Source organism: Bacillus rossius, chromosome 2 (assembly GCF_032445375.1).
Source record: "Bacillus rossius redtenbacheri isolate Brsri chromosome 2, Brsri_v3, whole genome shotgun sequence".
In the NCBI taxonomy this organism is placed as follows: Eukaryota; Metazoa; Arthropoda; class Insecta; order Phasmatodea; family Bacillidae; genus Bacillus; species Bacillus rossius.
The window spans coordinates 7,522,932-7,537,052 of record NC_086331.1 but is presented as its reverse complement, the minus strand read 5'-3'; the positions used below and the strand labels follow the sequence as shown (position 1 = coordinate 7,537,052).

General features: G+C 36.9%; 1 protein-coding gene across 4 annotated transcripts in view; it reads right to left on the bottom strand.

Annotated features, from left to right (window-relative positions):
* LOC134529066 (dihydropyrimidinase) overlaps window positions 1–14,121 on the bottom strand; it is a 187,795-nt gene that overhangs the window by 27,208 nt on the left and 146,466 nt on the right. For all 4 annotated transcript variants that reach the window (XM_063362773.1, XM_063362771.1, XM_063362772.1 and 1 more), the window contains 3 exons: window positions 7,060–7,285; window positions 5,740–5,850; window positions 1,271–1,423 (listed from right to left, as the gene is read on the bottom strand). In XM_063362773.1, coding sequence (XP_063218843.1) covers window positions 1,271–1,423; window positions 5,740–5,850; window positions 7,060–7,285 — 490 coding nt within the window. The remainder of the gene's footprint in view (window positions 1–1,270; window positions 1,424–5,739; window positions 5,851–7,059; window positions 7,286–14,121) is intronic.

Here is a 14,121-nt window from a genome sequence, read left to right as displayed (position 1 = left end):
TAGTCTGCTATGTATTGCTGGACTAAAGAAGTAGTAAGCACATATATGTATAGAAAATACATAGTAACATTTGTAAAGGTTTTCTGTTAATTGTTGTCGTCCACAATCTTTTTGCCACTACAATAGCAGCACTTGGAATGAGTTGTGTCCCCATGTTGTTTGTCTGTTTGCTACCAAACAACATTTTTACTGGATCACAGTTGGAGTCACATAAAAGTCATACCAAGCAAACTTTAATCATGAACACACAGTTAGTTCAGTCTTGACGTAGGTACCAATCTAAAGAGTAAAACTTCGCAATTTTATAAAATGACAACCACTCAAATATGGCGGCTGAATGAATGAATTAATGAGATTGATGTCTCGTCCAAGTCAAGGCCAGTAGAGGTGATGAGGAAAGATGAAATGAGAATGGAGTAAATGGAATGTACCAGGGAGGTACCCGAGAAAACCCACCGGCACATGGCAGCAACATCCACCATGTTTCCCACTTGGGAAAAACCCTGCCAGGAATCAAACACAGATCACCATGGTGAGAATGGCAGTGTAAGGTTTTCTGAAAAACACTCTGGCTCCGCTCCTATAAATCTGGTTTTGACCATTCTTCTTCTCATTTAGTCAACTTACAGTGTACTGCATTTTTGTTTGTAGATCACATTTACAGAACTCTCACCTAATTTTTATTAAATGGACAAAACAAGAAAATAATATGTTTTCGACTTGTATGTTAAGGCTTTTCAGATAAAATATTTACCCTATCAACATGAAAAATACCTAGCTTTAAATATGTATCTTTCTATATATTTATTATTTTTAACAATTGTGCCTTTTTTATTTTCATTTTCATTTTTTCTCAAAATTTGTTATATTTGCCATTTTTTCCAACTAGCATTGTAATGATAAAATAGCAAAACTACGTCTTATATAATCACATACACAAATGAGTAGAATTTTTAAAATTGACAACAGAAATAATATACGTATGTATTTTACTGTAATGATGTAAATTTATTGAATAATTTGCTTGATTATTTGTTAATTTATTATTTATTTTTCATCAATTTTGGGAGCCTTCTATATGCATAAGTAAATTTTTCACACTTCACTTACCAAGTAACCAACAAAAGCAGAAGCACACAGAGTTACAACAGTTCCTTGCTCTTGAAAATGTAAACACCGTGATTATTCATTAGGCACAGTAATGAACTACAGGCTATATGCCAAAAGTGAAGGTAAATTCTACTTGGTCAATTTTTGCGCAGGTACTCACCTCCAGAAATTTCTCCGGTTCGTAGACAAAGGGTGGATGTGATGGCATGGATACGAAGTTCCCAAAACCTTGAACAGCTTTCAGATTACCTTCATCCACACATACTCTACCGCTGATAATGACATACTCTGGAACTCCATGACATTCCATTCCCTGAAAAAAAAACCACTCTAATTGCACTTAACATGCCTACCACCTACATGTGGAAACAGATATAGCACTGAGCGACCTTTGCGAACCAAGCAAAATAATGTAGACTCGTGATTCATGGAAGACAGGCAAATGAACCTTGACCAATACCAAGACTAACATCACAGAGGCCTACATAAAATCACTACCACACAATTTCATTGTTAAAACGTTCTAAAACTAAACATTTGTTGACAAGTAAAGGGTTCTGGCTCAAGAGGCATTAAGTAATTAGTGTGTTTAGTTGCTGGCCGCCAATTTAACGTTGTCGCCACGATGCCTTTCACGGTGGCGGAAGTGTGACGGATGTTTCCAATCAGGGAACGGGTAATGAAGATGGAGATATGACGAGCAACCCCATCCATATGAGGCAGAGTCGTGGTCAGTTCGGCCCAAGTGGTGAATCACAGACGTTAACACAGGTAAACTACGTTGAGTGGGAATCCCCGGGGGAAGCCGACACCCAAACAGTGTCAGAGCTGGTTCGCTAGCCACAACAGACACTCCGGAAAGGTGTCCATTCCTGTGGAATGATACTAGCATGTCACACCCCCATGTCACAGTTGTTTTATCGAAGTACCGTAGCTCTAAGAAGTGCTGTTACAATATCACGAACGTTGTTCAATGGCAAAGCTTTAGAAGAAGGCTCGGGTAGTCCAAAATGTTAGTTCCACTTTCGATGTAGGCGGATAAATCAAAACCCAAAACAGCCAGAGAACGACCAGTACCGAACAATGGTAGCCTGTGCGCATGCCCGACATAATGAGGCATAGCTGCGGGAGTAGTTAAGCCCCTGCTCCAAAGATAGATGGCAAGGCACTCGCGGGGATTAGAATAAGAAAAGATTAAAATCAAATGTAACTATAGCAAACTAATGATTAGCAAAACAAAAAGATGCTGGATCCCTGCAGAACTATGTTCTTTGCAGCCGCAGTCCAGTTGGACTAGCAGTTAAACAAACATGGGGCTGCCAGTTTCCTTCCAGGGAAGGAAATGATGTCATTGAACCCTTGATTGAAAATATACATTCTACCCAGTGGCATAGCCAGCATTTGTGTATGGGGGGTGTTAAGAAGCATGGCCCCCCTGTATTAAAGCGGTTGGGGGGGGGGGGGGGGTCCTCCCCCGGGAAAATTTGGATTTTAAGGTGTAAAATAGTGCTATTTTAGCAGTTTTCGGTACTTAAATTTAAATGTTGTAATGGTAAAAATTTTATTAATTTTAATATGAAATTTGTTTGAGTGATGAATAAGAAATTAATTAAAGATTTGGTGCTAAGGAGGGGGTTTGAACCCCTAACCCCCCCCCCCCCCCTAAAACGCCCCTGATTCTACCAGTCTCTCCCTGAAATCAACGAAACACACACTGACAGTTGCAGAAGTTAACGTAGTCCTGTCTCCGAGATTTGCTGACACTTTTATAGCAATTAGTGTTTTAACAAGACTACTGATGCCGGTGGTAGCCACATCTCTCTACTAGCGCTCATCGGTACATGCAGGGCTGGGACCCAGGCCTTAAAAAATGGCTAAGGAAGTTCAACGTCAACATAAAGCAATTTTATAAAAATAATATTTTCAAGAAAAGTTGTATGTGGGAGATTGTGTCATGAACCTGAAAAGGCACATATTACTGAGCTTAAACTAACGAGTTCCTGAGATTTCAATGGAAGGAAGTTCTAAGGAATGGTAAGGCATGGCCTAGTGTTGAAAGGCCTCTAGTGCCGGGTGGTTGCATAGAACTGGGGTTTATTGCCTGTAAACTACACAGCGTCAGTACTAGAACCTCGTATAAGAAAACCTGGGTAACTCTAGGCTACTTTCCCCACTTCCCAACCAGGTGTGGGTCTGGCCTGGGCTCTTGAAACCATGCTGAGAAAACACAATAATGCCAAGACCTATTGGGAGTAAGTACCATGGGCATTGGCGTAGCTGTGTTCATAAAGTTGGGGGGGACAAATAATGATTTTGATGTCATGTAAACCGATTCCCCTCCTACTAAGACGGGGGGTCCAGGGGTCCTCCACCAGAAAATTTTAATTTTAAAAGTGCAAAATAGCGCTTTTTAAGCAGTTTTTGTATCTAACCATTGGATACATCGATGTTAAAATTATTATTGTTTCATTAAGATAAAATTTGATGAGTGAAGAAATTACAAACAAAGTTGGGCAGAAAAATATTATAAAATAAAAATATCACGGTCTATAAAGTTGGGGGGGACAGTCCCCTCCACCCAAAACGTTCAGGGGGACACGTCCCCCTGTCCCCACCGATTCCTACGCCCCTGACCATGGGCTGATCTTGAAATGAATGGTCACTCTAGAATGAACAAATTTGACACTCGTGGGAATAGTGCTTACTTCTTGTACTGAAGCAGGCCAGGAGGGACTCTCCCCCAACTGATGGGTCGACACAGTGTGAAAGGACACAGTTTTAGTGCTATACTGGAGATCATAAAACAAGGAGGGAGATATAGACTGCGACTCTTACAGTATAATCTGAAACCATGGGGTTCCCACAAAAACGTGATGCTCTCCGTCATGTGAGCCAAAACTACTAGCAAAATGAAAGTAGGACAGGGGTCCAAAACCAGTGTTAGGTATACAATATTATCTTAATTGATTTGAGGCAGAAATTTAAACAGTGCAAGAAACACTTGATGCTGTTTTATAATAAAACATCATGTTCTATATAAATTACAGGAAGATGCAAAATTTCTGATATGACACACCACAAAATACATGGCTACAAAATAAAGTGGATAAATTGTCACTGGTTTGTTTGCCTGATAATAGTGTTTGCATAACTTCTCACAATCAATATAGCTATGTTAGTAATATATATTACAAAAGCTGCCATCTAGCGGGTGGGCCCAAAACTACTTAAAAAAACCAGGTCTCAGTCTCGGCAATTATAGTTTCTTCCCCGTGAAGGAGAGACAGTAGTGAGGGTAACGCTCTACCTGGATTACAGGCATGATCCGAGGATTGACGATCTCCGTGAGTTGTGAGAGGGCAGTTGAGATGAATCGGAGCACCACGCTGAGATACCACTGCCTGGTCAACTGTGGTTTCAGCTGGCCATGCTCCATGCTTATTGAGTGTGAGCCAACAATTTAATTAATTCATAAAATCGGGTTTAACATCTTGGGACATCGGGGTCATTACAGATGTTGAGGTATGACAAGATGAGAATGGAGCATTAAAGGAATAAATGGATAAAGGAAACAGAACCAACCAAAGAAAATCCACCGGCTAACGGTATTGTCCACCACATTACCTACTTGCTAAAAAAATCCATGTTTGTCCCCGCCGGGAATGAAACCTGAATGGCCTTTTGAGAGGCAAGTGATCAGACCACTCAAACACTGTTGCTCCACTGCATCATAATGTGTAGCTTCGTGACAGGCTGTGTTAGGTTTAGCCCTAAGAGAACAGTTGTCAGTACGGAAAATAGTGACATTATGACGTGTGAAAACTACTTGCTATTATTAAATAAAAAGCTCTTCTGGGATTATTTAACTTGCAAAATTTACAGCATAAGTATTCTGTTACTTTTGTATTTCTTTGTTTATGCATACCTTTGCAAATAACAAATGGATTAGAAAATTATAATTTTCAAAAAAGGCTTTATTAGTGCTGAATTTTTAAGCCACACTTCACCTAGATCATTTGTGTTGTATTTATACATCACAAATTGTATATGTAACAGTACCTGATAGCATTATAAAGCATACTTACAAAATATTAAATCTTGACATGCATAAGAGTTATATTTCACACCACAAAATTTAACGACCACTTTGTATTGATATAAGGCTCCTATGTTAGCTATCCTTGGAGGAAGTCAAGGAAATCCTGGTTCATTCTAATCCTAGGTTGTACCAAATCAATTATATATTAAAGATATGCTCAACTGTGAAAGATCATATGTTAACTGAAAATGTGCACACAACATAGCACTGAATTAGGGAGTTATGCACCTCGTATACTGCAAACAGAATTCAAGTATGTTTAATGCTTTTAGTTAGTTTAAACATTTATTTATTTTAATGTTGCATACTAAGAACACCAGCAAACTCTCCTTATTTTTATATTTTTTTGTTTTTCTGAAATCGCTATCATTAGTATACCGAAACTATCATTAGTATACTTCACATGTTTCAGGACAGAGAGTATTTAATATGTTCTGCCTTATAAATGACTACATTTTCATTGCAAAATGGCAAAGAACATGAAGCATGTGAACCTGCCTTGAGTCAAGAAAATAGCCACATTCCCTTACCTCAAAAATGTTGAAGTCAACAGCTTGATTGTGCGTTTTGGCAGAGATAACACGAGTCTTGCTTGGATCCCAGACCACAATGTCACCGTCGGATCCAACGGCAATGCAGCCCTTAAAAATAAAGTTTTGATATTGTACAGTAATGGCTGTAACAGCACAATTAAATAAAAGCTCCATATTTTCATCAAACTTAATAGATAAAAGTATTGGCTCACAACCATTTGTCAAAAAGTCAAACTTTGTAGGTATGGCCTACATCATAATTATGCAATGAAAAAAGCAAATCAAATCATGTCTGTGGATAAGAAAAAAACAATTTTAAAAATTCTCAGTGTCTATTTCTCATATAACTTGCCTATATTTGTAGGTTTTAAAATTTTACTGTATCCGCTAACAGAAAGCTATTAAAAATTACTGGCAGATACTTTACCTATATGCAACAAAACTGATAACAAAAAATTTACTTCTATAAATTTTAATTACAAAAAAGTTATTGAAAAGCGAAACAAACTTAAATATCACAGACAAAACGTAAGAAAACATTTCAAACACAAGAATGAGCAGAAAATAAAATATATTACCTGAATATTAAATCAAACAGTTCAAAAACATAATAAACAAGTATTCCTGTAGAAGTGTATGGTTTTCGCCATAAGAGCAAAGTTGTAATTCCTAATAACATTACGCAATCAAAATTCCTTGGTGAAACTTGCATTGCCACTGACATATACATGATTCAAACATTTGAGAATTCTATTTGTTTGTCTTGCTCAAATGCTAACTTCATTCTAAGATTATTTTATGGACACAGTATTAAGAGTTGTCTGAAGGACAATGACACATATTGTTGTTTGTAATTCATACTAATGAACAATGTTGCATCAGCAATGTTTCGTATCTCTTATCTTCCATGTTTATTTAGGAAAGACTAGACACAGTGGACTTGTTGGTAAAATCAGGAATGCAAATTATCTAACACTTATGCAGTCTACTTGGTAATTGCTAGGGACCGGAAAAATTCGCGGATTCAATGACCTATAGGATAGCCTCCATTATCCTCTGCATTTCTCAAGTAAACACGCGTGTTCATTGGGTACTAAATTGTGAGGCGTCTCCACTGGGTAGCTTGTGATTCGACGCTTCATTGGTCGATAGTCTCTCACTGGTCCAGAGAGCTCCAGTTAAACTGCGAGCCAATAGCAGAGCCAGCAGAATTGTACACATGTTTGAATTTCAGCCTATCACGAAATGAATCCACAAATTTTTCCGGTCTCTAGTAATTGCCTATTCTAATTGATAATCTATATTGATGGTACTCACCTTTTTCGGGTAAATGTTGAATATCTTTGCTGCATTTGTACTGGTCACAGCCACAAACTGCATTGGGTCTAGCTTTCCTTCTTGAACACCTTTTTCCCACACAACTGACATTCTGTCCTCGACGCCATTCACGCCAGTAGGGATCTTAGTGAAGTCGCCCTTGCCTCGAGCCTTCTGGCTGGTCGTGAAAGTGCAGTTGTCGCTGGCAGTCACCTGAAGGTCACCGCTGCAAGAAAATAACATCCAGTCAACACCGCTTATGGAACCTCAGATACACCACTAACAAATTATTGTCACATCACAAATAATAAAAGTGTAACTCAAAAGATAACTCCAACACCAATGTTGCAAACAATTACATTTTAAACCATCAAAATCATCTCTTTCAGGATTGCAGCATTAAAAACCAAGCCATGTAAAGTTACTTATAACTCAGACACAAGAACTATATTTCTGAGAGTTACATGTGCACTAATATATAGTTGTTCAGTTAGACTAGATTTATTTAGTTTTTTTTAATGGTTCTTGCAATAAAAAATATGGATTTAAGATGTTGTTTTGTACATACGCCACTACTGATTACACTGTACGCCATAAAAAACGTAAACAGACAAAAAACATAAATAAGCACACACAGAAAACAAGCCAAAATCAGGCAGTAGGAACAACATAGCCAGCACAAAAAATCCCATGAAAAGAATTAAACAAATTATTATTACAGCACAGATGGACACAATAGGCTAACAACGGCGAGACAGTAGCAATAAGGACAGTAAATAAACATAAAAAAAATTACCTCGGACAGCACAGCGACAAACAGAAGAACCAAAAATAATGATACAAAACAGATAAAATGGACAGCACAATGACAACACACAGATGTACAAACAAACCCAGCGATATGATAAAACAGATATTATGGACACCATAACAACGACAGCACAAACACAGTAGGATTTCTAAGACAACAGTTGAACGATTCGGGAACTGAGATATCATGTGGTATACACATCTTTAAACCCCTCTCCAGGCATGGCCAATCTCTCTGCGAGGGTAGTTGGTTTACTATTGAACTTAGTTTCAGTTTTAATTGAAGGAATCCATATATTTTTTATTAACTCAATACTTTGTTGACTAATAAAATTGTTATTGCTGACAATTAATGTTGATTCTTTTATTTTCCTTTTTATTGTTTGTTCTTCCTGTAAGAGTGGAATAGCATTGTCCCAGAGTATTTTATGACTGAGGTCCCAGGCATGCTGGTAAATATAGATTTTTTAGGTTCACCCTTTTTATATTGTTTTTGTTCTTTAATTCGTATTGAAAGCACTCAATTTTTGTGCAACCACATTCACAGGGGATCTGATAAACACAGTTCTGACATTTAAACTTATCTGTGGGTGGTTTTACTCTGGTGATAATGTTCTTTATTGTTCATGTTTGTTTCCCAGTTTACTTATTTTTCCAGAAAAGTCATGGACATAAGGAATAACCCAAATACCACTTTGTTTTTACGCAGATATTTGTTGAATGATGGACTTGTGAGTTGTTTTATGAATTCAGGTTGGTAACCATTTGCTATGAGTTCATCTTTTAGGTGATTTTATTCATCAGTAACTGATTTCTTGTCAGAGAAAAATACTTCTGCTCAATTGATTAGAGCTTGTACACTTCATTGGTGATTTTCCAGTTATCTTTGGAGACTCGAAAATCTAGGAATAAACGGCTCCCATCTGTTTCTGTTTCATTTTTGAACTGTAAAGAAAGTCAGAGTCAATTAAGGAATGTAGACGACTGCTCTAACTTTTTAGGTCCATTTCCCAGACAAAAAAAAAGTATCGTCAACATAGCCAATCCAGATTTTAGGTGAGGTGTTAGTTGTGTTCAATGCTTCCTGCTCGAAAATCTCCATGAAAATTTTGGCCATGAAAGGAGAGCGTTAAGAGCCAATTGTCATTCCTTCTGTTTGCTTGTAGAATTCCTCTTTGATCTGAAAATATGTAAACACGCAGCGATAAGTTCCATGAGTTATGGGGCAGGGCATCAGCTATGGTGCCAATCACAGCCATGACTGGCCAATAAACCCCAATAAGCACATGATGCATGCGCCCATGTTCTGCATGGTTAAAAACCAGTATGGTAGAGTGTATAGGCTTCGGCCTGAGACACACTTAGGTCCTCCCCTAACCTGGACCCTCCCCTTACACACTTAGATTAAAATAAAGTTTTCTATATGTCTGTGCCTGAGAACGGGACCATATCCAAGTTCCCGAAACGTCACAACTGTTGTCGTAGAAAGCCTACTGGTTTGTGCTGTCGTGGTGTCCGTCCAGAATATCTGTCTTGTCATATCGCTGGGTTTGCCTGTGCATCTTTGTGTTGTCGTTGTGCTGTCCATTTGATCCGTTAGTATCATTGTTGGGTTCTTCTGTCTGTTGCTGTGTTAACTGAGGTCATCGTTTGACTTTTTTTACTGTTCTTGTTGCTACTGTCTCATTGTTGTTAACCCACTATGTCCGTCTGTGCTGTAATAATTTTTGACTAATTTCTTCCATAGAATTTTCTGTGCTAGGTATGTCTTTAATGCCTTATTTTTACTTGTTTTCTGAGTATGTGCATATTTATCTTTTTTGTCTGTTTTTGAGGTTTTTTATGACATACAGTGTAATCAGCACTGGTGTATGTCCAAAACAACATATTAAATAGATTTGCTTTAAAGTGTATCTTCTTAGTACTGAGGAATATTTTTAAGTAAAAGTTTATAAATGTTACTTATAGATAAACGACAGACATAATCAACAGGAGTATTTGCCGAATTTCATTTTGGGGGAGGTGGGAGATAGAACTACTTTGCCCGACGTTCACTTTCAAATTATTTCATATTGATGGAGGGAATGATGGATTTTTTTTATGATTTCAGGTAGATATATATCATTCCACCACTATCTCCCCACCAGTGTACACACCTGCTAATCAAACAGATCATTAGCAAAATTAAATAATTAGACATCATCTTAAACCAGAGATTAGGGAAACACACAGATGGACCATAAGGTCCAACTTTTGGATGGGGGTGAAGCCAAAAGGGGAGGGGGATTTCAGTGTTCTACACGTACCAATATGGCGGACGTTTGTTTGCAAATGTATCAGCTGTACTTGTATTAGAGGTTAAATTGGAGAAATATGTCAATTCATATCATTACATTTGTATTATGAAGATTTGTTTTGGAATTTTAATATATATAAACATACTAACCAGTAATATTTTGATCTAACTATCTTCCAAACAGCTTGATTACAGTCATTAATAAAAGCAGGCTAGCCAGCTGATAAAATAATAAACAACTGTCTGACATGTATGTGAAAATCAGAAAAAATGGGGGGAAAAACTGTTTTACATCTGACGGCATATGCTCCATCTGTAACCTTTCCTAATCTCTTTCTTAAACATTTTAAAATTCTAGCCTGTTCTGAACTGATTGCTTTTGGCCACTTAGGCCCTGCTACATTTATTCCAAAGATGTATTTGTCTAAGATGTTGGATTGTGTTATTTAAAACAAGTGATCAGTTGATAGTGTTACAATGCTACAAATTATTTTTTGGCACTTGTAATTCATACCACAATCACCGTAAACCTCAATGCTTACAAAACAATGGCTCCCTTGAAACCTGCATTCCATTGCCAGACCTTGGTTTATGAACATAGACATTGCACAAATGAGAACAGTAAAGCAGTCATGATTGCAATTATTCTACGTTCAATGAGTTACAATATACATCAGTTAGCAACGAAAACATTTACATGCAATTTTGATAATCATAGCCACCCCGAATGGGTCTTTCAGCAAATATGCATATGTACTCTATTATTACAATCTGAGGGCAAAACTAAATTAAATAAGGGTTGGTAAGCAGACAAAAAAGAGAGTCTTCCTCTTATGACTTAAGGCACAACGTAAGACATTACAGAAGATATCAAAGTTTATGTCTGCTGTTACTCTGTTTCTCCTCAGCTCCTTGTAATTCAAACAACATAAATATGAAGCAAACAAACATGGTGAGTGCCACTAACAGATCTATGTAAAGTTATGGTATATTTCATATAATTATTCAGGATTATTTGTGGTAATATAGCTAAGGCAGACTAAAGCAAACTACTCAGTTCGGAAGGATAGGCGTGCCCTGCAAGGCCGTCGAGAGGGAGGATTGAGGGGGAGGGGGGGAGGATGCAATATCCCCGAGGCCTAGGCTCCACAGAGGCCCGGGTGAGTTTCCTGATTTTTTTTTTGATTGGACGAAAATAACAGGGACGCACCATAACGCCGAACGTACAATAATGCAGAAAACCATAACGCCGAATGCCAAATTGACTACAACGCCGACAGCTAGAAAACTGCTGTGTACCACAACGCCGAATTACCACAACGCCGAAATACATTAACGCCACAAAGGTTATGATAGGTAAGGTAATGTTAGGTTAGGTTAGGTTAGGCTAGGTTAGGCTAGCCTAGGTTAGGTTAGGTTGTGGTACATTTTTCGGCGTTTCTGTATTTCGGCGTTGTGGTACACAGCAGTTTTCTAGCTGTCGGCGTTGCGGTCAATTTGGCATTCTGCGTTATGGTATTCGGCGTTATTGTACGTTCGGCGTTGTGGTAACGTCCCGAAAATAACAAGTCCCATGATAAGACAATTCATTGGAAACCTTACAACTTACGTGGTTACGTGATACACGCAGTTCACATTTAAAGTTATGGCTATGGTTATGTTTACAGTCTTAGGGGTTTGTAAAGTTGTACATTAGGTGATTGGGAGGCGGCCTTAGTTTCTTTTGGCGGCCCTGCGTGCCCAGGACTCACTGGGGAGCCAATCCGGCAACAGCAGTGGGACGCGTTGAAGTGTGCTGGGTGTCAGGGCAAAGTAGTTAGAGCAGACTGCATAGTTGGACGGTGTTATGTAAAAATGGTTCAACCCACAAACATTTTCAACTAAGTAAATTGAGGTTAAAGTTGAACACACAATAACCGGTATTGTGGCAGTGCGTTGAATGTTTGTTCGCAAGATGGCATAGTAGCAAGAAATGTCGATTAAAAAAATTTATCTAAATTAAAAGGGTCATTTTACCTACACAATTATTTCAATAACTTTTTTTCCTTTTGTTGGTTAACTCATTTGTGCATAACACCATCCAGTTTATGAATCAAGAGACCACTGTCACTAAGGTCGATGGCTGCTAGGATAAGTTTTTACCGACTATTATTTGAAGAGCAACAAGACTTGTTTCGAGTACTTGTTTCCAAATACAGTATCCTTGTGTATTATGATCCACCCTTCCTGTACAATAAATCCGTGCCCAACATTACAATCCAATAATAAATTTCTTTATTGAGATGTCAAACATCCCATATTTAATGTGAATTCCCATACATACTTGGGTTGCATGAATCATTCTGTATGGATGAGATTTTCATTATTTTTATGTATCTTTTATTGTAGAATTCTGCACAAATACAATGAATAAATAAAAGTGATTTCGCCATTTTGCAATTTTAACCATGATCCAGCAACATGGCATTACCTACATCTGCTACAGACAGCTACAAAAAAAAAAGAGAGTTGTTTTTTTTTAAAATATAAAAACTAACATGACAGAAATAGCATGCACTATTTTGATTAAATTATAAATTCAGACCCTAAAAAACTATTTTGACATGCCGTTGCCACATATACTTTAAAAAGATACAAAAAGAATAAAATTTATAGCTTTATTAAAGAAAAATAACAAGATAAACATGCTTTTCCTATATTCAGACAAATTTCTGTAGCACTGTAGGCCTATATTTTGAGTAAAATGAAATTTATAAATAACAATGACTATTATTTAAAATACGTAATTTGTTCATGAATACTCTCTGCATAACTTTTGTAAAATGTAAAACTATATACCTAAATATAAAATATATTAAAGGCACTAGTAGTCATTATTTTTGTTATCTGATTTAGATATTACGACCATTTAGACCATACATTCATTTTTTTAATTTATGTATTTCAATTCTGAAATTATAAAAAAATTCAATAATTTGTGACACCATTTGACAGTTTTTTGGAACTAATTAAAATACTTGTGACTAAATTTTATGGGCACTAATACATTTTAATTTTTGACGTGTGAACATCTTAGCTCTCGATATACGGCACTTAGTAGTCTTGGTATACAGCATATAGTAGGAGTAATTTCTTGAAAATGGAACTGAAGTAAATAAACGGATGTGTATAACCAAGATGACAGACCCATGTGTAGTAACTTAACCAGCGTATAGTCACTTTTATTAACATACAAAATGTATTGGTGTGCCAAATGTAACTTTATGATAGTGAAACTACCCTGGAATATATTTGGTAAACTAAAATAATCATAGTAAAAAGTAATTACAAGTTTTAAAATACTTAAGAAAACTGGCATTACAACGATGATAATACATACTCTGCTTATAAATTCACAAATGGCTTAGTATCACAGTAGCAGAGTGATTACTTGTTGACCTCAAGGGATGTGGTTAAAATCTTGTCACTAAAAAACTTTTTATTACTATTTTTACTAACATTATAATACAATAATAATGTTGATTCAGGTCAGTCACATAAAGGTTTGTTTGTAGGAAGTATTTACAGAATTTGGTCTTTTAAGCAAAAACAAATATACAAACACATACTTAGTGTTATAATATGTGTTTTGAAATGTTTCCGGTTAATATAGTACCTAATGTCATAGAAGTATAACTTCTAATGTGTGCAAAAACTTTACCTTTTTAACTGTTTAGTGAATTTTAACAAGATTTTACTAAAATTCCTTGTCGAAAATCAGGTCCAAAGCCGGGGTTTAGAATTTTTTCACGTCTTTTTTTGCTTTTATTGGAGCCGTTTCTAATAGTTAAAAATCTCCTGTTGTTTCGTGCTGCTATCTGCACGTGATAGTGCCAAGCAACGTTTACGATTCAGGCAGCGAATTCTACCGGCGGTGCAGAAAGTACGCGTGTGATTCGCATCCAGAAATTTTGTTA